The sequence below is a fragment of the Megalops cyprinoides genome, chromosome 17, assembly GCF_013368585.1.
Source record: "Megalops cyprinoides isolate fMegCyp1 chromosome 17, fMegCyp1.pri, whole genome shotgun sequence".
Lineage (NCBI taxonomy): Eukaryota > Metazoa > Chordata > Actinopteri > Elopiformes > Megalopidae > Megalops > Megalops cyprinoides.
Genome location: NC_050599.1, coordinates 14,120,920 through 14,144,057, shown reverse-complemented (window position 1 = coordinate 14,144,057; position 23,138 = coordinate 14,120,920). Strand labels below are relative to the sequence as shown.

At 43.7% G+C, this 23,138-nt stretch overlaps 1 protein-coding gene across 2 annotated transcripts in view; it reads left to right on the top strand.

Annotated features, from left to right (window-relative positions):
• Positions 1-13,961, top strand: part of ift172 (intraflagellar transport 172) — a 28,625-nt gene extending 14,664 nt beyond the window's left edge. The window contains exons 27-49 of one of the 2 annotated variants that reach the window (XM_036550360.1): positions 240-337; positions 1,070-1,205; positions 1,293-1,409; positions 2,304-2,446; positions 2,866-2,959; positions 3,197-3,261; positions 3,612-3,792; positions 4,731-4,840; positions 6,158-6,287; positions 6,577-6,675; positions 7,188-7,297; positions 8,398-8,461; positions 8,913-8,999; positions 9,102-9,218; positions 9,622-9,732; positions 9,846-9,965; positions 10,135-10,230; positions 10,503-10,562; positions 11,006-11,104; positions 11,436-11,589; positions 12,242-12,333; positions 12,876-12,971; positions 13,549-13,961. In XM_036550360.1, the coding sequence (XP_036406253.1) occupies positions 240-337; positions 1,070-1,205; positions 1,293-1,409; positions 2,304-2,446; positions 2,866-2,959; positions 3,197-3,261; positions 3,612-3,792; positions 4,731-4,840; positions 6,158-6,287; positions 6,577-6,675; positions 7,188-7,297; positions 8,398-8,461; positions 8,913-8,999; positions 9,102-9,218; positions 9,622-9,732; positions 9,846-9,965; positions 10,135-10,230; positions 10,503-10,562; positions 11,006-11,104; positions 11,436-11,589; positions 12,242-12,333; positions 12,876-12,965 (2,373 nt within the window). In that variant the 3' untranslated portion in view covers positions 12,966-12,971; positions 13,549-13,961. Of the gene's footprint in view, positions 1-239; positions 338-1,069; positions 1,206-1,292; positions 1,410-2,303; positions 2,447-2,865; positions 2,960-3,196; positions 3,262-3,611; positions 3,793-4,730; positions 4,841-6,157; positions 6,288-6,576; positions 6,676-7,187; positions 7,298-8,397; positions 8,462-8,912; positions 9,000-9,101; positions 9,219-9,621; positions 9,733-9,845; positions 9,966-10,134; positions 10,231-10,502; positions 10,563-11,005; positions 11,105-11,435; positions 11,590-12,241; positions 12,334-12,875 lie in introns of both variants that reach the window. The other variant, XM_036550359.1, reaches the window with a different exon arrangement.
• The last annotated feature ends 9,177 nt before the right edge of the window (positions 13,962-23,138 follow it).

Here is a 23,138-nt window from a genome sequence, read left to right as displayed (position 1 = left end):
CAAGAATAGCACATACATGGCAAAGGCCAGTATTGAGATGACTCATATGAGTACGTGTTCAAGCTTCTCCGTGGGGTGTGCAGTGAACAGTGGGGTGTACTGAGTGATCGTACCTGCTCCTTTGGTTGCTCTTCAGCACTTCCTTGCAGAGTGCAAGGAAGGGGAGGGGATTGGGGGCAGGGGGCTGTGGATGAGGAAGGGGGCCAGCGCGGTGCTCACGGTGACTTTCCCCACCACAGCTGGCGGTGAAGTGCATGACGCAGGAAGACGTGTCCGCTCTCTACATCTCCAGGGCCCAGGAGCTGGAGAAGGAGGGCAAGTTCAAGGAGGCCGAAAGGTGAGGACGCCTCTACCTTCTTTTCAGTCGTTTTTTTTATCAAGACTGAGGGTTGTAGGTCTCGGCACAGCGCACCGGAATGGTGGGCTCTGCTCTGTGTGTCGGTCACTCGCCCGGCGCCCTTGCTGCAGCCAGCCCAGGTCTTCGTATGAAGCTTGAAAGCAGCTCTTTCCATTGTTGAGCACTGGGAGCTAATTGGATGTCTAAAGGTGGCTTTCATTCTGTTAAAGCATGAATACAGTCTGCTAACAGTCAGAGCCAGACAGTGCAAGTCCTTCAGCTGTTTTGTCCAAAGAACTCTCTGACATTGGACTGACAAAGCGCATAAAGCGATCCACCTCAGGGGCTGCCATCAGGGCATGAGTCAGTTTGGGTCTTGAAAGAAAGGTTCTTCTGTGAGAAATTGAAACCCGTATTATTCCCAATATTTGGTTTGCTGTATTAATGATTTGTACATATAATAACAGGTATCAGCTTGGTGTGTGCTTGGTAAAGTTAACTAAACAAGCCTAAGTTTTGTTAGAAAGTACTTACTTCTACATTCTGTGGAAAATAGTATCTTCAAGCTCCCATTGGACTCCTGTATTAAATTCTGATTTTAAGGGAAACAAGTGAGAATGATTCAGAGAGCATCTTTTGGTGGCCATTGTATTGTGCTTACTTTTGCATACATTCAGAGGTGCAGGTGAATGCTTCTGTTGATCTTCAGCAAACTTTGTACAACCTTTTCAGGCTTTTTGCCACAGTAGATGAGCCAGACCTGGCCATAACCATGTACAAGAAGAATAAGATGTATGATGACATGATCCGCCTGGTGGCCAAGCATCACAAAGACCTGCTGACAGAGACACACCTTCACTTGGCCAAGGTGAGAGGGGGTGGAGCTGCTGGGTCATGTGACCTGTGAAGAGTTTGTGATCTTGCGCTGGTATCTGAAGGGGGTTCTGTCTTGTAGGAGCTAGAGGGAGAGTCCAGGTTCCAGGAAGCTGAATATCATTACATGGAGGGACAGGACTGGAAGGCTGCTGTCAACATGTACAGAGCCCACGACATGTGGGAGGAGGCTTACAGGGTATGTGCGCATATTACAGCCCCCAGCACTTTCCCCATTACATTAAAAAGCACATACACTTGCTCTTTGATAACATTCAATTGGACATACCAGCCAGTTCTGTAAGCTGTTGAAAAGGCTGTCTATTGGTGTGTTCCGCAGCGAAACCAACAAACACTTCCAACAAATCCTTAGAACACTTTGACAGCATACTTTAAAATTCCCAATAATAAGATGAGATCAATCTGTTCTGGAGTCTGGTTCACAGCTTAATGCTCTCTCAGTGTGAGTTACCACTCTGCTACAGCAGAGGACTGCTCTGACTTTCTGTTTTGAGGGCACCAGACTGCACTGAGCATGTTTCTGCTCCACAGCAGGGTCTCACGCGCCCTCTTCTTTACGACCTGCTCGCTGCCGACATTTTAAAATTAAAGCAAGGTGAACTTGCAGCCACTTTAAAGCACAGCTTTGCTCCTGCCAGTCAGCTAGCCAATGAAGCAAACAAAAGAACAACATTGTTGTTTTTTGAATATGTTCGTTGTACAGCTGTGTCACATTCACTGTACATCACATGCCAAAGTACCCGTTGACACATACATGCGCACACAAATACACTCACACATTCACATATACATACATATTCAGATACTCCCAGGGTGTCCAATACGTGCACTAAAACAAACAGAATCACACTCAGACATACTTGCACACTCCCAGGGTGGCATCCACACGCACTAACCCAAGCCCAAACACACACACACATACACACACATACACACACACACACACACACACACACACATACACACACACACCCTCTCCCTTTCTCACTCAGCATGTGGTGAGAGGAGCAGGCACGGCGGTGATGGCATATTTATCAGCCCGTCTGTTCTGCCTGTTCCCTGTGTGTGGCAGGTGGCTAAGGGCCATGGGGGAGCCAGCGCCCACAAGCAGGTGGCGTACCTGTGGGCAAAGAGTCTGGGAGGAGAGGCTGCAGTCAAACTGCTGAACAAGTTCGGGCTGCTGGAGACCGCCATCGACTTTGCGGCAGACAACTGGTGAGCCCTCGGTTCTGAGCCCCGCAGTCTGTCAGCGCCCAGCGCTCAGGGTCATTTCAGAGCTTTCTGAATGATTCAAGAAAAGAGCCTGTGGAAGAAGTCAGCCAGGAGACTCCTGCTGAAGTGTACTTCTGTTCGTTAAGAAACCTGCTGATGGGATTGTGCAGTAAACAGCACCTCCATCAGTAGTCACAGGAAGAAATTAGACAGGTCTGACTGATGGAACAGGGAGGGAAAATGATAGAAGAGATTGTGAACTGACTTGAAATCTCCCTTTTGTCTTAACTCGGGCATGCTAATGGATCCGAGATGAGGCAGACGCTGTAGCCTTCCAAGGCGACGGTCAGGCTGATTATGTGATATTGTGACACTGTTGCCAAATCTATCATTGGAATCAAACTACTGTCCTTTCTATTCAGCTCCTTCGACTTTGCCTTTGAGCTGGCAAGGCTGGCCATGAAGCACAAGATTCCAGACATCCACCTGAAGAATGCCATGTTCCTGGAGGACGAGGTACTTCACCTTCACTGATCACATGATCACACACATCCACATTATGAGCCAGCCTGGATCAAAGGCTTCAGGCTCCTCTGCCTGCTTTCCCCCTCCCCATATACATCCATTATATATTTATTTCACGCCTGCCCAAATTTGCGTTGCCTCGCCGCGGCGCCTGGCCCTTAAATGTCACACTTGCATTATTAATCCTCCGGTGGAGCACTGAGTCGTGATGATGTTTCACTTTTCAAGGGCAAATTCGCAGAAGCGGAGACGGAGTTCATCAAAGCGGGGAAGCCGAAAGAAGCAGTGCTGATGTAAGTACATGGTGGCCCAGAACAGAACCCGGCACACGAGGCCCCCACAGAAACCAGGCTTCAAGCCTTCCAGACACTACTTCAAACACAGATTGGATTCCTGCATGCCTTTTAGCCCCAGAACCTCCTGTATGCATTGATTATTTAGTCACACAACCCAGGGCACTTGATATATATGAGAGCTGAGCTGGTGAGGCGTTGAGTATTGGACAGCCGCTCGCGCGCCGACGCCCCTGAGCCTTTGATCTCTGTGTGCAAATGTATGTGAGTGTATCATAAAGAGCAAGCGGCGGAGGTGGTGTGGGATTGGACACCAGATGGGCTGTGTTTCTGTGGGCCGTCCTCCACAGGTACTTCCACAACCAAGACTGGAGCAACGCCCAGAGGGTGGCGGAGGCCCACGAGCCGGACAGTGTGCCGGACGTGCTGGTGGGCCAGGCCAAGTTCTGCTTCGATCAGAAAGACTACCAGAAAGCCGAGGCCTTCCTACTGAGAGCACAGCGCCCGGAGCTTGCCATCAAGTACTACAAAGTAGGCAGCCGCGCCAGAGAATGACACAGCAGACAGGTGGAGGTTTGGGTGCTTACATGAGTCAAGCATTATGAGAGTTAGGAGAAATGGGCAATAAACATGTCATGAAAAACCACCTATGCAACCAAGGACTCCTACATCTGCACAGCCTGTATTAAATGCAATGTCTGAATTCAGTCAGGAGGACAGCAGCCATACTGGGCAGAATTATCTTTGTTCAGATTAGTGTTAATTGCACATCCATTGTTGTATCATTCTGCTTCTACAATCAAAATGCTTGTTTTCAATACCTAGTCCAAGGCAACCAAGAATTTCCATTACAGGACCATTCAGCTTTGAACACATTTTTTGAAGCAAGGCCATTACTGAATTGGATGACATCATGCCCAGAGAAAGAAAATCAATGCATGAGTGAAAATAACAATCACACTCTCTTCATAGAGTTTGCTGAAGCCCTCATTGTTGTTGCTTGCTAGTAGTCTTCACCATTGTCTGTCTTCTTGTTGTTCCTTAGACTTACAAAGGGCACACAACAGGAGCTGTTATTCTCACCTAAGCACCAGGGCCAATACTAAAATGTGACTGGGGTCAAAGCAGAAAATGTAGTTAAAACACAATTGGGCAGCCTGATGATGAGGGGGTCAAGACCAGGCAAGACAGTAGAATAAATCCATATAAATTCTATAGCTCTTCCTTGTGTATATGTCCGCTCTTCCACACAGGAACACAGAGACAGGTGAAACCACTCTAGTAATTTCAGATGGCGGTGTGTGCAACTTGCAGTTTCACTGGAACAAAGCATATTGTATGAACAAAAGAAGGATGTGGACTTTGTACCAGGCTGAGGAATCTAATGGTCATTAACACTTAATGAGTGTGACATGAGGGGATGACTCCTGTAGATTGTGGGTTACACAGTATGTTGCGTTCTTTCCCAGGATGCAGAGATGTGGAGCGATGCCATGCGGATTTGCAAAGAGTATGCCCCTAACAAACTGGCGATCTTGCAGGACGAATATGAAAAGGAGGCTGCCAAGAAAGGCTCACGGTGAGAGAGCTGCTCCCTCATTCAGACGCCTGTGTGATCCTTATAAGGTTTTCCCTTCCATTTGTCTAATGAATACCAGTCAAAACAGGCTCTCGCCCGCTGATTTAACGCTCTGGTATCGTGTCCCAGAGTTGCATGAGAGCAGTGAGGACGTTTAGCAGTGCACACAACACAAACCGCTCGCGCTGCACCACCGAGTAATCTATGCACATTTAGTTGATCCTTTTATTAAAACATGGCAGCTTTTTATCCTAAATTGAATCCGTAATGAGAAGCTCATTAGAGAACAGACACTCGGAGAGTTGGTCTCTGCAGATAATTCTCCTATTTTTAATGACTTGTGGGAAAACATCAAAGAGTTTTTTTTTTTTTTTCCAAAACTTAAAGAAATGGTTTGGCATAGTCTTTAGTGCAGGCACGGTTGGGTTCTCCTCAGCCACTGTGTATCCCTAGCCATGTTCAATTGAGGGCACGAACTCCGTTTCACATGCAGCTTTTCAGATCGACTTTCTCTGTAACTTTATTGGCCTTTCTTATCACAAGGTTATGTCCTTTATTGTAGCGCAGGGTGGAAATCTCACCGGCTCAGGGCTTTAATAAGGAGTGGATGTGCACTGAATCTGCTATCTGGTCTTGCACTAGCCTTGAAGGAAACTGTTCCGACTTGCTGTGGTTTAATGCAGAACATCACCTCTTCATTATCTGTCTGTGTCTTCATTAGATGTGTTCCCTGGTATATAGGTCTGTTCTATAAGGCAGACTCGTGTCTGCACTTTTCACAACAGAAGGATCAAAGAAGCCAGTGACATGGCCAGAAATTGTTGTACTGGTTATTCTGTAAACAAAATAAGTGTTCATTTTTTTCTCTTTGGTACATTACAGAAATTGCATACATGACATTCTTAAGTAGCACATCAACATAACTTCTAATCACATTGCGGTTACATGATTGCTTTTTGTTAATAAGCTCTATAAAAAATTATTTGAAACATAAACATACGCAGTATTTGGTGTACCAAGCACACTACATTAATTGGTGGTAAGAGCTTGGTGTGCATAAGTAAACACTTAGCTAGCATTAACATGTTTCATAGTGCAACCATAAGTTGCTGTTCGTGTCAGTGGTGATGTGTGATAGTGATATGTAGCAATGGCACTGAAACTGAATGGCAGCGATAGTGAATGTGGAAGTGATAGTGATAGTGAACGTATCAGTGCCTTTGAATGTGGCGGTGAAAGTGTGGTGATGACGGTAGCAGTGAATGTGACGCTGAGTGTGAATGTGACGGAGACGGTTGCTGTGGCTGGCTCACACAGGGGCGTGGAGGGCTTAGTGGAGCAGGCGCGTGAGTGGGAGCAGTCCGGGGAGTATGCCAGGGCCGTGGAGTCTTACCTCAAGGTCAAGGACTCCTCCAACATCCCCCTCATGGAGAAGTGCTGGATGAAGGTAACACCCACTTAGCCAGTGCGTGTGTGTCCGTGTCCATACATGTGTGGGTGTCTCAATTTGTGTGTATGAATATATGCACAGACACATCTGTGTGTTGCCAGGTTTTTGCATGTATTTCTGTGTGTGTGTGTGTGTGCGTGCTTATTTGTGTGTACTTATATATGTATTTCTGTGTGTTTGCATGTGTGTGGGGGGTTATGGATTACAGCACCCTCACTCCAGGGCTGTGAATAGTTATATGTGTTACATTGTTTCTGGATGGGGTGTCCTGTTATGCCTCCTTTAGGCTGCTGAACTGGCCATTAAGTTCCTGAGCCAGGACAGGGCAGTGGAGGTGACCCAGACAGTGGGACCAAGGCTCGTCCAGATGGGGAAGTACAGCTCGGTATGTGACCCTCAGCATCCAGCCTACCAGAACTGGAGATCCAGACTGACTATAACGCAGTTGCGTTTCATCGGCCTGTAGTTGCAGTAATAAAATCTGGGTGTTTAAACTGAGCAAAGCACATCTTCATTGCATAAAACTTCAGCTTTAGTTTAGAATAAATTAACCTGTGAAAAAGGATCTCTCATGTTTTGTGTGGGATTTGTTGCATGCTGTGAGCGAAACTCATTTCAGGCATGTAAGAGCCAGATAACTGCCGAAGTGCTTTGAAATGAGGATGTCTCAAATTGGGAAAGGAGTCCAGTAGGAACGGACCACAGTGGCCTGTCCCTTTTCATCTTTCAGTTCTTGAAATGTCCTCAAGACTGAAATACAGAGGAGACGAAGGGCCCTTTGAGACCCTTGTGCCAAGGAGAAGCAGTCAAACAACAAAGCCGAACATATCTCTGGCTGTTCTTTGGTATCCTTCATGCCCCCAGTCCCTGTTATAAATACAGATTTTTTTTTTTCAGGCAGCTGAGCTTTACATCAACCTGGACCTCATTAAGGAAGCCATAGACGCATTCATCGAGGGAGAAGAATGGAACAAAGCTAAAAGAGTGGCCAAGGAACTAGATCCAAGGTGAGCCCATCCCTGCGTATAGCCTTTAACAGGGAGAGAGCCCTGAGGTCCAGCCTGCCAGTGAAGCCCAATAACACTCATTAGAGCAGCAGGACGTGGCACATCTTCCCTCTGAACAACTTCCTCTATGGCTTCTGCTGTTAATTTGCTTTACACAAGAAAACGGCTCCCTAGATTCTTACTCCGCTGCGTGTGGCCATCATCATATAGTAATGATGTTAAATTTTTCAGAACCCTGCCAGATTTTATTCACCCTGGTGAGAATTAGCTTTGTTCTCACTTCCGTTGTGACTGTTGGATGAATGTTTTTCTGTTAAGATCCATATTTGAGCATAAGGCCATGAGCATTCACAGTGACAACACCGCAGGCTGCTTAGCGTGAGGGACAGGCATGCTCAGACTAGCTCAGGCTTCATTTCTGCTGTACTTCTACCATTACTGCCGTGTCAAATGGCTCACTGCATCATACACCGGTCTTCATTGTAAAGCATTTACTGCTTACTATGTACCAATGAAAAAATTAGGTCACACCAATGCAAATACAGCTGAGGAGTTGAGGTGAGAGGTTTGTTTAGCAGCCATTGGTAGAGTAGCAGTTGCTCATTCCCGTTCCGCTGACACAGGCCAATGGTTTTCTCAGTGTCTCTCACGGCACTCTTGAGTGGGCGGCGTGTTCTGACACCTGTGACACTTGTGTCATCGCAAGCTATCATACATGCTTATCATACTGCTCATTAGGCAGAACAGAAGATGTCAATAAACATTCAATGACAAGCATCTACTTTGTTTTGGCGGGGCGGGAGGAGGAGGAGTGGGGATTCTGCTGTGAAACTGTATTTATGCAGGATGAGGAGTTCCGGGCTTGTCTAGTCTTGTGCCAGAGAGCACTCGGGTTTGTCTGTATCAATTAAACACAATCAGCACACCAAAATCCTATTCACATGCTGTGTGTTATAAAGCCTGAGTAGGAGGTCTGAGGGGAGATGTGAAGATGGGGTGGAATAAGCTTCCTCCGTAGCTTCTCCCATTTATTTGCCTACCCAGGAAGATGAAACCGACAGCAGCAGGGGTCTGTAACTCTGTCGCTTCTGTTCCTGTAGGTTTGAGGATTATGTGGATCAGCGATACAAAGAACACTTGAAGAACCAGGGCAAAGTGGACTCTGTAAGTGTATCATTATTTTTTCGTTAAAAGGGGAAGAGGTAATCATGCACTGGTTGAGTCCGCCTCTCATGTCTCTGTCTTAATCTTGCTCCAGCCCCTTCTCTACCCTCTTTCTGTCTCTCTGGTTTTCATTTCTTACTTTTGGAACGAAAAGCCTGAACTGACGAGGTTTGAAAAGTCACTTTTCCATTGAATTGCTTGGGAGGGTGGATGACGGAGCATTAGCAGTTACAGTCATGATGCTAACGGTACAAGCAGTGAATAAGCAAGTACAATGCATGCAGCTGCAACATCCCTCCATCCTGTTTGGTTACCACCCAGATCCCCATGCGTGGCTCCAGTACGGCACTGCAGCAGTGCATTCTCTCCCTTGCTCTGTGTAAACTCCCATTTTGTGTTAGCCATAGATGCTGGTTTCCCCTTATCAATGTTTCATGTTTTCTTTCACCAGCTTGTAGGGGTGGATGTTATGGCAGCCCTTGATATGTATGTGGAAAGAGGCCAGTGGGAGAAATGCATTGAGACAGCCTCTAAACAGGTACCCTCTATATGAAAGTCTTCTTCATCTCGTTTTTACTGCAGCAGAACCTATTTTATTGAATTTTTGCAAACTCATAACTTTGCTTTTCACTGTTGGAAGAATTTCAAGATACTTCACAAATACATCGCCCTGTACGCCACCCACCTGATCAAAGAGGGGGAGTGTGAGAAAGTCCTGACCCTGTACATCAATCATGGAGCCCCAGCCAATCCTCAGGTGAGTCCCCTGCCTCAGCTCCACCCCCATATCACTGTGACCCATAGGCCTGGGCAATCTCAGAATTTTAATATTGCAATAATGTCAACCAAATATTGTGAAACACTGAATGGGATGGGGTTATATTATATATACAATATTTTCATCGAAGCTGAAAAATGCTAGTGCTAGTAGCATATGCAAATATTCTTTCTTGGTGTGGGGGAGATTATACGGTACTGCTGGCATCATTGCAAGGTCACACAAATATCGCTATATGTGATAATACTGGACATCGGCCCAAGCCTAGTGGCCAGTCACACGCCCTCAGCCGATCCTGTTGGAATGAATCCCTGTCCCATGTGACAGCAGACTGGCTGGTGACAACTGGAGTCACAAACCTCTCTCTCCTTTTTTACCTTAGAACTTCAACATCTACAAGCGCATGTTCCTGGACTTGCTGAGCCTGCCAGGCCGGGACGGGGCGGAGGCGTACCGCATGTGGGCCGGCCTCCGGGACGTCCTGCTGCTGCTGGTGAGCGCGCTGGGGAGCGGGGGTTGGGAGAGGGGGAGGGGGGTTGGAGGGCAGGGGTGCCGGGTGCTGGGGGGAACACCGTGGCTCGCTGACGCTCTCGTCTCCGTGCGCAGTGTGACAACCTGGTGAAGACCGCGGAGGCCAACTCCCCAGCCCACGAGGAGTTCGAGCTGATGCTGCTCATCGCACACTACTACGCCACTCGCTCGGCCGCCAAAGGGGTCCACCAGCTGGTGGGTACACATTCAGCGCGCATGTGCCCTCCCGCTCCCGTGTCGCTGCAAACGGGGGAGGGGGAGGGGGGGGGGGGGGTTGAAGGGAGCAGATCGGCGCAGATCTCGCTGAAGCCTCCCGAGGCGCGAGCCGCTCATTTCTGGACCGTTTCTCACCCTCTGCTGGCAGGACACGGTGGCAGCCAAGCTCTCCATCTCCTTGCTGCGACACACGGAGCTCATTCCAGCTGACAAGGCCTTTTACGAGGCGGGCCTGGCTGCCAAGGTAAGTGAAGGATGGCGAGACCACCTGGTACTGCCACGCTTTTCCTCAGCTCTCAACTGGGGGGGGGCTGCTCACACCCCAGGGGAAAATGAAATCACATTAGTAGTCTCACCCACCTGAACAGCAGCATTCCAGATCCTTCCAGGTTCTCAGAAATGTTTTGGAATTTATTTGTGGAACAAAGGGTGATATAGCTTTTTGTTGCAAGTGAAGGTTTTTAACATCAGAGTTTTTTTCTGAATGTCAATGGCTCAGTGTTTATCTGCACACAGGAAGTTGCTTGGGAGAACATGGCCTTCATTTTCCTGAACCGTTTCCTGGATCTGAGTGACGTAAGTGAGATTTTTCAGTGTACAGACCTGTAGAGCTTGTGCCCGCAGCAGCATTAAATTGTTATTATTAGTAGTATCACTAATAGCGTTATTGTCATCTATTATCAATTAATTGTCAAATAAATGCCCTTTTTGCCCTTTCCTGTGAAGACTTTACTGTTACTAGAAATAAGTTCATACTTGTTTACTTCTTTAAAAACAGTTTTAAGTTGTATGGATATCTCCAAGTTAGGCGAGCTGTTCAAGTTTTTTGCCAACATCGCGTAAAAGATGTAAAAAGCTTAGTGTCTACCAAAGATGAAACACAGATTCAGCAGGCTGTTTATAATGGTGACTTTTTCGTTTTTTAATATTTGGGATTTGATGAGACATCTGAAGTGATAAATTGAATTGTGCCTCTGTGTGAATGCGGCCGGGGTTCCGTGGTCGCGGCGGATTCACAGGGGATCGAGGAAGGCAATCTGGACGCGCTCGATCACACGGACTTCCAGGACACTGATATCCCCTTTGAGGTTCCGCTACCAGCCAAGCAGCATGTTACTGTAAGACCAAATTAAATTCATTTTTTTCTCCCGCAGCATCATTATTGGAAGGTGTACTAGCAAGTGTTGAATTGTTGCCGATTGATTTTGAAACGTTTTCACACTGATAATAAAGACCATAATGAGATTGGAGTGAATATTGATTTTTCTTTGGGCTTTAATTTCACTGGGACTGGACCACTCGCTTTGCCATGCAGCCTTGGCTTTATTTTCTCATGCTAATGGGGCGGTGGCTGAGGGCAGTAAGAACAGGGCGGCTCTGAGCTCCCGCAGTGGTGCATGGGTTGCGGGGAGGTCAGGGGGCGTTAGCTTGTGTGGCTCTGTGTTGCAGGAGGACAAGCGAGAGGAGATCCGGGACTGGGTGCTGACTGTGTCCATGGACCAGCGAGTGGAGCAGGTGCTGCCCAAAGACGAGCGGGACTCGTATGAGGGCTCGCTGCTGGCCGCCAGCACTGGGATCCGCTCCCTGCCTTGCGTCATTACAGGTGAGAGACCACGCCTCCACCCCTCTTCGCCTTCAGGCCCGTAATGTTACCTTCAGTCCTATGCACCATACGGCCCAGGGGGGCCTTCCTGTCTTCAGTTTGGACACGGCCAAATGTGGCCACATTTTCTGTATGTACCGTTGTTCATGTGACCTTATCATATACATTTGTGTACAACTGCTTTACCCTTCTGGATGAGAACCCCTGTCTAGTGACTAAATGTGATGTAGCCCCAGAAGGCACTGCTTTACTTAGAGTGGGGTGGGGGCAGTTTGAAATGAGCTCCAGGGAGTTTTGGGGGCTCTGTATTTGCATTCTGCATCCCTCTTGCCTCACCGTACACCCTCCCCTTATTGAGGTTTTCTTGGCGTTCCTCGTGAAAATTAAACAATTAAGAAGAGGGGAAAAGATCCATTCCGGAAGTGCTGGGATCAGGCATGAGCGGAGCATGTGCTCCTCTCTGGATTCAGGACATACAGGAGATGAGAACCTCTCATTTGCTCCTGCTGATGAGCCGAGGGAGGACGTGTTGCGATCAGGGAGGCGGTCTGCAGTCGCACACGCGACATCAAACCCGCTAATTGGTTCTCGGGCTGTGTGTGAGAGAAGTAATCAAGAAACTTTTTTTTCTCTCTTCTCCTGCTTAATCCAGGCTACCCGGTACTCCGAAATAAAATAGAGTTCAAAAGACCTGGAAAGGCAGCAAACAAGGATGACTGGAATAAATTCCTAATGGCGACGAAGGTAGGAGGTTGTTGTCTCGTCCCTGGAGACAAACCCTGTGCCTATTACAGCTTTCATTGATTTTACTCCCCTTCTCATTCGTTTAGGAGTCAATTATTTCATTGCCTCTTTTGTCTTTTTATGCTTCTGCTGCAGAAAAACACATTTGATTTATAATTGATCTGCACCTTCCATTATAGACACAGGTCTATATGTATGAACTGCACTGCTGATATTTGTGGATGAACAAAGGCCATGTTGTTTCACAATGTTGCATCATCTGAGGTGTGACACCTAACAGTGCAGTTAACTTGACCAGGTTCCTCAGAACAGAAATTGTATCCATACAGAAATAATAAATGTCACATTAGTTCAGCATTCAGTGCTCTCCATATTTATAAAGGGCTCCCCATCCATGATGCAAAACAGCCCCCTCCAAAAATAATCGCCCCACCGTATTTTACATTATCTGACATTGTGGGAAAGTACAGTTAATTGTTTGCACTATGTCATGTGGTTCCCCACGTGTGATTGGTTGCTGCCTGTGTGTCTTTGTCTTCTAGACCACTCACAGCCCAGAGTGTCAGGATGTGCTGAAGTTTGTGAGCCAGTGGTGTGGAGGACTTCCTACTGCTGGCTTCTCTTTCCACTGAGCACGCGTAAGCCAGTCCCTGAGCCTCCGCAGTTCCCACAGCCTGGATGCACAGGCATTGGAATCTCACTCTGCTTCTCTGTTGCGCTCCACTTCTCTCTCCCAGTGTCTCCCGCTTCTCTCTCCACTTTTTCCTTTGAGTGTTTGGTTTTCTTAGTGGGGAAAAAAGAGCAAGAACCCCTTATGTTATTCTATCCTTAAAATGGAACTGTGCGAAATTAGAACCCCATTGGTGAAGAGCATCCTCTTGCTCTGCTGTCAGTTATGTCTTGAGAGAGTGCTACTGAGTCACTGAGCCCCCTTGTCTCTGGCCTCTTTGGCTGGAGGATGTCCTTAGCATCTGTACCTTGCGTTGTAGATATAAGTCAATATATAAACTCAAAAACTCTGTCCTTTAATTTCAGCTCCATATTGAAACATTTGCTATCATTCTTTATTTTTACCCACCATACATTTTCCCTGTGACTGGTCAAATTTTAATATGTATATATTAAGTAACAAAAACACCTACTTTAATTTATTTTCTGAATCTAAGGACAAAGCACTTGAACAGTTAGATTGAATTCCCCTGTCTCTTCTCCCAGGTTCAGCATGGCTTCTCCCTCTGTAGAGGTCTTATCTGGGCTGGTCTCAGAGCTCCCACATCCCTGTGTTCTCTCTGATGGATGTCTGTCTGAAGCTGACAAATAACAGATATAGACTGCTCTTAGACTGGCTTTCCAGCTGCTGTAGAACCGGCTTGGTTTGTGCATTTGCAGTTGAGGACTCTAAAACAACACCATTGCACCTCTGCTAAAAATAACCTCTTAGCTTAAAGTACAGCTGTTCTCGCATTTTGTGAGCCTATTGCAGAAACTTGTCAAGAAAATTACAGTGATGTTAACAATCAACACATACTCTCTTGTCAATGGCAGATCCATTTAACTTCAGATGTATTTGAATGTATTTTATGCAGATGTTAAGTCTGTAGTTTATTACAACACAGAATGTATATTAAATAAACATGCCTAAATAAGCGAACCGTATGTGACAGTTCATTTGACTGTTTTTTTGTAAGACCAGTAATGCATTATAACAACAAGGTATGGGTCACTTGAATACAATCATGTAGGAATACCACTAAACCACTTGTACTTCCACCTTTTGAAGACATTGTACATATTGTACTGGGCTGGTCTCAGAGCTCCCACATCCCTGTGTCCTCTCTGATGGATGAGTGAGGCTTGCAGATACCAAGGGATCCAAGTTCTAACTCAAATAGCCTAGGTTATAGATTGACTGTCCATTTGTGTATTGCTTACACTGCAGATATGATTCAAGACAGTTTTGTCAAGCACCATGAAAGGGCGCTGAACAGGTATCTTCACTTTTTCAATTTCTCAAAATCACAGTGCAGTCGTGGATTGTGTGTATTGATGTTTTATCCTTACATTTAAAATTACATACAATGATTTCTAGAAGAAGAATTTGAGTCTAATTCTTTTCTTTCCAATAAATAACATATAACATTGGAACATTGACATTATTCTTAACTTAAAGCACAGTTCTTGTATTTTATAGGTGTGAATGTGTTAGTTTCTTTTAAAAACAATGAATTACTATGCAATGTATCTTAAAATGCAAACAGAAGCCAACGAAACATGTATGACTACCGCAGAGGAGTAGTTTGAGAGAAGATGTTCTACACCTTTGCGTCGAGGTGGAACCTCCTCTATTCTCTAGAGGCAAAGTTTATTAAAACGCCTCATTTGGTTTTGTGTGGACTATCCATGCAACGCCATGAGACTTTGAAAACACCGGGCTATGGTATAAGAGACCTCTCTGAAGCGAGGCTTGGATGTCATCAAAAATGTAAGTATTTTGTGTTGAGGCAGGTCGCTAACAGCAACAGTAGAGGAAAATATATATTTGCATTATATTATTACCCCTAGATATTATCTGCGTTACAGCTGAGTCTTCATCAGGTTATGTTTGTATCTGTGCAATGCAAGTGTAATGTCAATAAAACTAGCACAACCTCAAGCACAAACCGAATTTTGTGGAGTTACTAAAAAGTAGCTTTCAGAGAACATTCTGCGGTACTCGACAAAACAGCGCCCCCGCGTGGGGAATGTAAAAAGTTGTAAGTAATTCGTTGTTTTTCAATTTTACATAAAAGCCTCGTAACTGTTCCCCGAATTTAGGACCGTTTTCTTATCAGAGAGCACGTTATTGAAAAAAATTGAATAAGAATGCTAAATACTATAAAGCTAAAATGTGCTAAAAGTATTGAAATACTATCCAGAGAACCTGTTGACCGGATCAATCTTAGCAGGTACTGAACTGATGTGAACTGTGGTTGGTGTATGGAATTTGGAGCGCTGCATTATGAGATTGAGGTGAAAAGAGAATAGTTGCTTTGGTTGATTAGATGGCTGGTTTGTTTGTTGGGTTGGTCGGTTTGTCTGTAGAGGCGAGATTCCAAATCCAGGCCTGATGGCAACACAGTAGGTGTGAGGGGAGAGAGACATAGCACTTTGTAAAACCATTGTAAAAGGTGGTCCCTCTGGGTTTCCCGTTGAACAATATCCCATTTCCTTTTTATTCATTGTGAAATTTCCACTGTCATCTTCAATATATTGTTTAACTGGTCTGGTGCTTACTATCTATTGGTCTCAACCACTGGCTCGTGTTTCAGGCCCCGAGGTGTGCAGTGATGGGAAAAAAAAAAAGCTCTTAAGAATTGTCCAATGAAGATAAGAATTCCTTTCTTCACAACAGTATGTGGTTTCTGAATATCCAGCTGTTGTGTTTAGCTAGAGATTATTAGGCAAATGGATTTCACCTGTGATAAAAAAAGAAAAAAATCATCTAAGACGGTTGATTCCCCGCGATTATTGTACTGGACCACCACTCAGTTCGTTGATTAAGAATTAACTCGCTACTTTTGTTCAGGAGGGTTTTCGGTCACAAAGGCACATTTCGATCACATTTCATATTTTGCAGTGTGCAGACCCGTTGCAGCTGTGAGGGAGCAGCACACCGATCTCTGCTGTTTTGTGTCTGTGTTCTGTTTACTGTTGTGTTGGTCTCCCAACTGGGGCCCTGCGGTGAATGTGCCATGATATGCTTTATCTCAGGGTTTCCAGGTGATGATGATGAGCATGTGATAACCATGTGCATGTGTGCGTGTGCGTGCCTATGTATGTGTGTGTGCAGCTTCGTTCTCCCTGTCTCCCCCTTTGTTTGAAAACGCTAACGGAGGTAGGAGTAGGAGTGAGTAGGAGCTGGTGGCGGCTGAGCTCGATGCTGACATGGGTGAGTGGGGGCAGTGACTGGGACTTTTATGTGGCTCTGAGGAAACCCACCTGCCCACAGCCCACTGGCAACATGTTTGGTTTTACCTCAAGATACACAATTCCTCACATCTACATGATTTCATAAACCAATGGTCTTCTTCAAGACCGTATGTGCCATGCATGTCTGCTTTCAAAATAAATATCCCCAGAATTCCTAGGGACAATTTGTTAGTTGACTCTAATCTGACTAGGCCAGAAAAGATCATTCACTATATACTTCACTTCTCGGCAAATCTACATACCTCTCTTGCATCTTATTGTGTGTTTTTAATTGTAATGTTCAGAATGTATACTTCCATGATTAGTATCTTAAATGATGCTTTCTTTCTTAATATATATTTGGTTATCTGATTTTGGTTTATAAATCATATCCCTCTGATCTACTTTTATTTTTATACTGAGTGGACTAAAGGATAAACAGCCATTAGTGACAAAGGTAGAGTAAGTCATGCATGAAATAGTTTGTCCAGCGAAAAAGCAGAATTTGCTGTGGTGACGGGTTTTCACACATCTTACGACATATGAACAAATACTTTAGACAGAACGCAAGGCCTAGCCATAATATACACAATTTAACACAAATATATGCAAAAAGAGTCACTGTTGCGATGGTTCTGTGCATACAAGTCAATGATCTTCGAATGCCATCTTTGGTATACTAAATATCAAGGTTCCACCCACCACATTTTAGTGACGGTAGTCCGGGAAGAGCTTGCAGAAACTAATTAGGCCTACTTAAATGAAAAATTAACATTACCCTTAAATTAAACTTACATATATGAAATTTAAGTGGTATGAGAGTTGCATCCGCTTTCAAGAACAAAATGACCGATAATATTGTACAATCTACTCCACGACGTGTTTGCGTCTGCGGGGTTGTAAACCTAGCTGAGATGTTTGCAGATGAAATGCTCCATTATTTCATTATTATTAATTTTCCCATATAAGTACGAAGTAAAAGTGGATCGAACGAAAATGTGTAAGGCTATTCCCTAGCTGTGCATGTAAAGTTGTCCCTAGTCTTTTTACATAAATGTAACGCTGCAGTTCAAGGTGATGTAAGCGAAATTGTGCTGTCCTCAAATAGCCTTTCCCCAGTGGAAGGTGGATTTATTGTCACGTTTGAGCTTTATTTAATACGTCATAGTAACGTGATAATCCAATTGTGTTAATTAACTGAAAACACATTGTTTATAGAATTAATGTAGATAAACCCGATCATAAATAAATCAGTATCTACAAAAATGTACATGTATTTGTAGGTACTATGCCGTGTATTTGGTTAAAGACAGTCTTATGAAAACATTTTGATTGAGTAATCTAAATGCACATCCGTAATTTAAAAAAGAACCTTAAACTATCAAATATGCCGCTTTTGTATGTGAGTGTTTTGTTTCCTTGATAACAGCTGACCCTTCGATATATTATAACTAATCAGAGTAAGAACAAAATGGTGTAACTTGGTTTTGATTATTGTCATCACTTTTCGGCAGCTTCAACTTGTTCTTCTTGTTTTCCAGTTTAAACTGGGCCTAACTATTAAGTGTTTAAAGGAAACGTTCATTCGTGTGAACAATGAAGGGCGAAACCATCTTGATATTTAGACTATATTGTCACGTTTTGTTCTTCTGTGTTAAATTTTCTAGTTGCTTTAGACCTATTATTATTCTAGTGTTGGTGAATTGTAAGGAAACAATCTGAATTATTATCTATTCAGTTGTTCATCCGCAGATGCAGTTATCTTAAGTTTCATCGGTGAAGGCCAAATCCGTGCAAATTTGGACTAATGTTCAAGGCGCACAGTGGAGACATCTTCACTTAATGGATATGGTAAATGAAAGAAGACTTGACTCTTTATGAACAGCCTATCAGTTGGATAGATACTATGAAATGTTATGAGCTTCACACAAAAAACTGAGAATATGCACTTTAAAAATCAAATATTGTGACAACGATTTATTCCGACACCGAGCGACAGTTTGACGCTGTGTCAATCTGTCAAAAAGAATGGCATATCTAAAACAGAAGAGGTCTCTGTATTGTGCAACAATTATCAACAGTGCTGTAACGCAATCTTTTAGCATCAATACGTTGTGTATTTGGCATACTTTGCATTTGTTAATTTAGTGGCGTGATCGTTATATTTAGTCAAGTTAACGGGACTCGTTCGTTCCATTCCACCTCTTCCTGCATAAGAGACAAGCATGGAATATTAAGGGATAGAGCATATACGTAAAACAGAAGTCAAAACATCATTCTTGATTTGAACTAGTATGATTTCCTTTGGTTTCACTTAACATTTAATACCAAATAACGTATTTGTGTGTTGTTCAATTTTATATAGTGTTGATGTTTATAAAATACGTATACATAAAGTGCCCTATAACCTTTCAATTAACCATATTAACTCGTGACCTTGAAAACGCAACAGAAAACATTTGTCGGCATCAACGGTCCTTTAACTATTATAGCATATAGCATCCGAATAATTATTTGACTACGTCGTATTTCATGTATAGTTATGCTTTAAATTGTAAATATTGTATTTTTCATCAAAATTGGGAAATATAGATACCCCAACGTTCAGTCACTGACGTCAATATTCTTTCATTTTTTGGAAATGCAACATTTGTGTACGGGAGAGATTTTTTATGTCTCCTTTTAAGAGCCACGCCATAATAATGCACTTCATTTGACTGACGTGCGCTCTAACAATACTACCCTGTGTGTAAATTCTTCTGAAATTCAATTTATTAAGCTGTTTTGTTCGTTTATGGTGCTGCGCTGTGGTTGTCATAACGTACCTCGAGCTCTAAAAATACACATACTACTCTGTTGTTCGCCTATCATCCCACGGTGTTTCATTAAACCGGTCAAATCTGGATGACAGCGGTACTTTTGACACAGCTTTTTATCAGTCTATACGCATTTTACATCACTGGCGTGGAACCTAAGGCCTGTGTTCAAAAAATAATACAATATCGGTATGCATACTGAGAAACGCATTTGCGCACACCTTACCAAAACCTGCGAGCTGCAACCCCGTGTATGTTTCCTAATTCATTTTATAGACATAATATGGCTACCTTTTATTTTGCTTCAGGTTAAACTGATATCATTTAATCGACCAAATTAACAGTTAACTTTGTTCAGTTAAAAATAAGCAAAACAAAGGTAGCTGCGTTACTGTGCTAATGAAGAGTCGCATTTGATTTCAGTGTGGATTATCAGACACTTTTAATGGCCAACCCCTTACAATGTTTTAGTGTTTTGTGAAGTCTAAAATGACCTTTTTCAGTCCCAAAAAATATATCGCAACGTGTAAGAGAAAATACTCGCCTCTGGACAGTGCACAAATGTATAATTAAGTACCATTTTAATATTTATACAGCAAACCATTTGTGTTTGCTGTGAAAGCGTCCAGCAAACGTTTCAAACCATATTTGCGCATTGACAGTCCGTAGATTACGTTGCACAAGTGTGTGAGCACCTTAAAGGCAGTTCATGAAAATAAAGTCATTAATGCTATTTTGTGAGTAGTTGATTTTTATTGCCAACAGATTGATTACAGTAATCATCCGATATGAAAACCATTTAACATTTTAACAAAAAATATTTACTACACCCTTCATGCAATGCAAAACCCCCATGCAGCTGTTTGGCAAAAACGCCCTTTCACATAGTTCCTCATTCTGTTTGAACATCGACAGTGCGAAATCCACCAAGCTAAACCTAATGTGTTGGACCTGTGGACTGACACAGCAGCCTAGTTCGAGCATCTCCTCGTGGTCATCTGACATGCCATTTGTAGGCCGCATTGACTTTTACGGAGGAAAGGACATTACGTTCACGAATACGCTCATACCTGAGAGTCCAGCGATGCTGCACCATTTGTCTTTCCAATAACACATACACTAATTCGCATAACAGTATAGGTTGGGTAATAGGTTCGAATTATAATGCCGATACTTTCCTATGTCTGTATTCGGTCTTTCACTTTCAAGGATTCATTTTTATTTGAGAATATGAAAGACAAATCGTTAAAAGGCCCACGCTGGTGGACAATTTTATTTGTTTATCATTACACAGCAGTACACCACAAAAGTTGTCCTACGCTTTTGTCCGTAATGGATGTTTTGACGGACGGATTCATTACACTTATTTTGGAAGAGGCGTCCTCATTTTCCCGTGGTGTTAAAATGGACGCGTAGTGAAATGAATCTAAACCTGAACTATGCCATATTACATACGAATACGATTTTCACATACTCTTGTAAACGAAATTTGACCTTACTGTAAAATACGTTAAAACATTTTGCTGCGAATTTTCCTCCCATAGTTACCTACTGATAGACAGCAAGAAGGTGCGCGAAGGATCCCTTAGATACTGACCTTTCATTTGTAACAAACAAGACGTTCTGTCGCAAGGATGACTGACGCATAATACGGTGAGATATATAATTTGTATAACCGTCTATAGTCATTCACACCATTTTCACGCGTCGGCTACAAATGTGCTATATCGATGACATTTACCCTCTCTCTTGGCATTCACCGCGTGCCTTAATTGTATGGACATTTAAATCAAGGTCCGCTGTGAACACGAAGAGAGGCAGGCCCCTTGTTTTGTCTTTTCTCCCGCATCGTCCCATTTTACACAGTCGCAGCAGCAACTACCTGGAGAGCTGCTGTGTGCGTGATAAGGACAACCACAGCCTTCTTTAAACCGCAATCTTGCACCAAAATGTGCAATCCCCCCATCCGTTTGTCGTAGCATCAGATTACCACGTACCGTAGGAAACGCACAATGCAATATAAAGTAAATTCGTATGTCACAGCTGTAGCTAATCTTGACACACGTCGCGTCCATAATATAAAGAAAGGAGAAATGAACAATAGCAACAATATCAATACAGACGCAAAAATTCAGCAAAAAATAATAATAATAAAAAAACGCACCAATAACGTAAGCGTCTTCTCGTTTTACATTACCCGTTCTGGTAAGCAATCGAGTGGCTTGTTTGGTATATTTCCTTTGGACGTAGAGGAAGCCCCGATCCTGTAGTGGTGCAGCGAAAGGCCCGAGTGGTAGTAATAAAAAAGAAAGCGCTTGCTGGCGTGCTGCAGTCAGTGCTTTTGCTCAACTCCCAAGTGATACAAAAAATAGAAGAGGGCCCATCTGGCGCCTCATCAGCTTTGTCAAGTCTTGCATACGCTAAAATGCTAATGACCTAGATAGCTCATGCAAAATGCAGCAGAGGTAAAGGAAAAGGAAAAAAAAACTGGTCGGCAAAACCAGAGTCATCCCTCCTTTTGTGGGGGTCGGGTGGGGTGCGCAGGGGAGGTGGAGGATGCTGGAAGCACCTGCATCATGAGGACAAAAGCGAAACAGTGCAGGAAAAAAAGTCGGAAGATACAATTTTCAAAGACATCTTTTCGCCAAACAAGAAACAGCCTGATTAGAACCATGATCAAATCTCCTAAATGTTCAGAGCTCCACTGGTTCACCCCCCCCCCCCCCCCCCCCCAGAAAATGATCTTCCTATACATACAAAAAGGAAACAAAGCTTACACCACATAGACCTAGACCAATAGGACATCCGCACTGTAAACATCACAGACTCATTCGCCCTCTTTAGGAAATATGACTAAATGAATCAATAAAATACACATGCATTGAATTATCTTCCGATCTTGCGCAACTCGCAAGAGAAACTGAGGGTACCGTTCCTCCGATTTTAACAGAAATACATGGATATGAAATATATTATTTAGCAAAAATCCTGTATTCGCAAAATAATGTTATGTCACACTAAAATCATCCACAATGCACCTTTGATTTTTGCAGTCTTGTAATACTGCAGAACAACTTACAGAAATGCCTTCCCCGGTGTCTTTGCAATCAACTAACATTTTCCTCAAAACAATATCAGTCCGTACATCCGGTTATGATAGCAAAGAAGGTCTGCTCCAGTGCTGAAGATGCTGGACAAAAACAACAACATCAATAACGGCAACAAAAAGATCCTTCCACAGAAACGGAATTGCCTCATTGTCTGGATATTTTAAATGAGTGCCATGGTTGAAACAGTAAGAACGAAAACCTATGTATTTCCATCGACGGGACCGCAAAGGATCAGAACCCGTCAGAGGAAATGCAAATACAAAAAAAAAAAAAAAAGATACGAGTAACAGATAGCAAGCGAGGAAAGATCTGGAAGGTGCAGCCTGGATGCAGAGCTAAGACTGACATGTAAAAGGGTTTGATGCAAGCAGTGCTCTGAGCAGGAGGAGGAGAGCAGCTCGGTTTATCATAAAACCAGCCTCATCGCGGTCACTGTACTCCCCGTGTGCTGTTCATCCTCTTTTCTTCTGAGGATTATTCAGAGGGAAAATGTAGCATCTGCCGGTTTACTCAACAAGCGGAATGCCTTGAAATGGGACGGTCCAGCTCTGAGTCTCCCCTTTACTCCAGGAATTGACGTTCCCAATTGGTATATTAGCAGGGGTATAAGACAGTACACCTAGATTATGAAGACAGAACATTACATTTGTGATGACCTTTTAAAAGTGTTAGCAATTGACATTTTGTTGATGTGTGCAGAATATAACCTTGGGCGGGATTTTTACATCCCGTTCAACATCATCTCTGGACGCCGTTCTTGAGATTATTAACACAAGCCTTTCAAATGTTGCGCAAATCAGCACCATCATTTTCATATGGAATCAATATATTTCATATGATATTTGGGAGTCCCAAATTGGGACAATGAAGTACAGATTTGTATGTTATGAGCATCTACTATCATTTTGAAAAGCAGTCTATATGTTGTTGT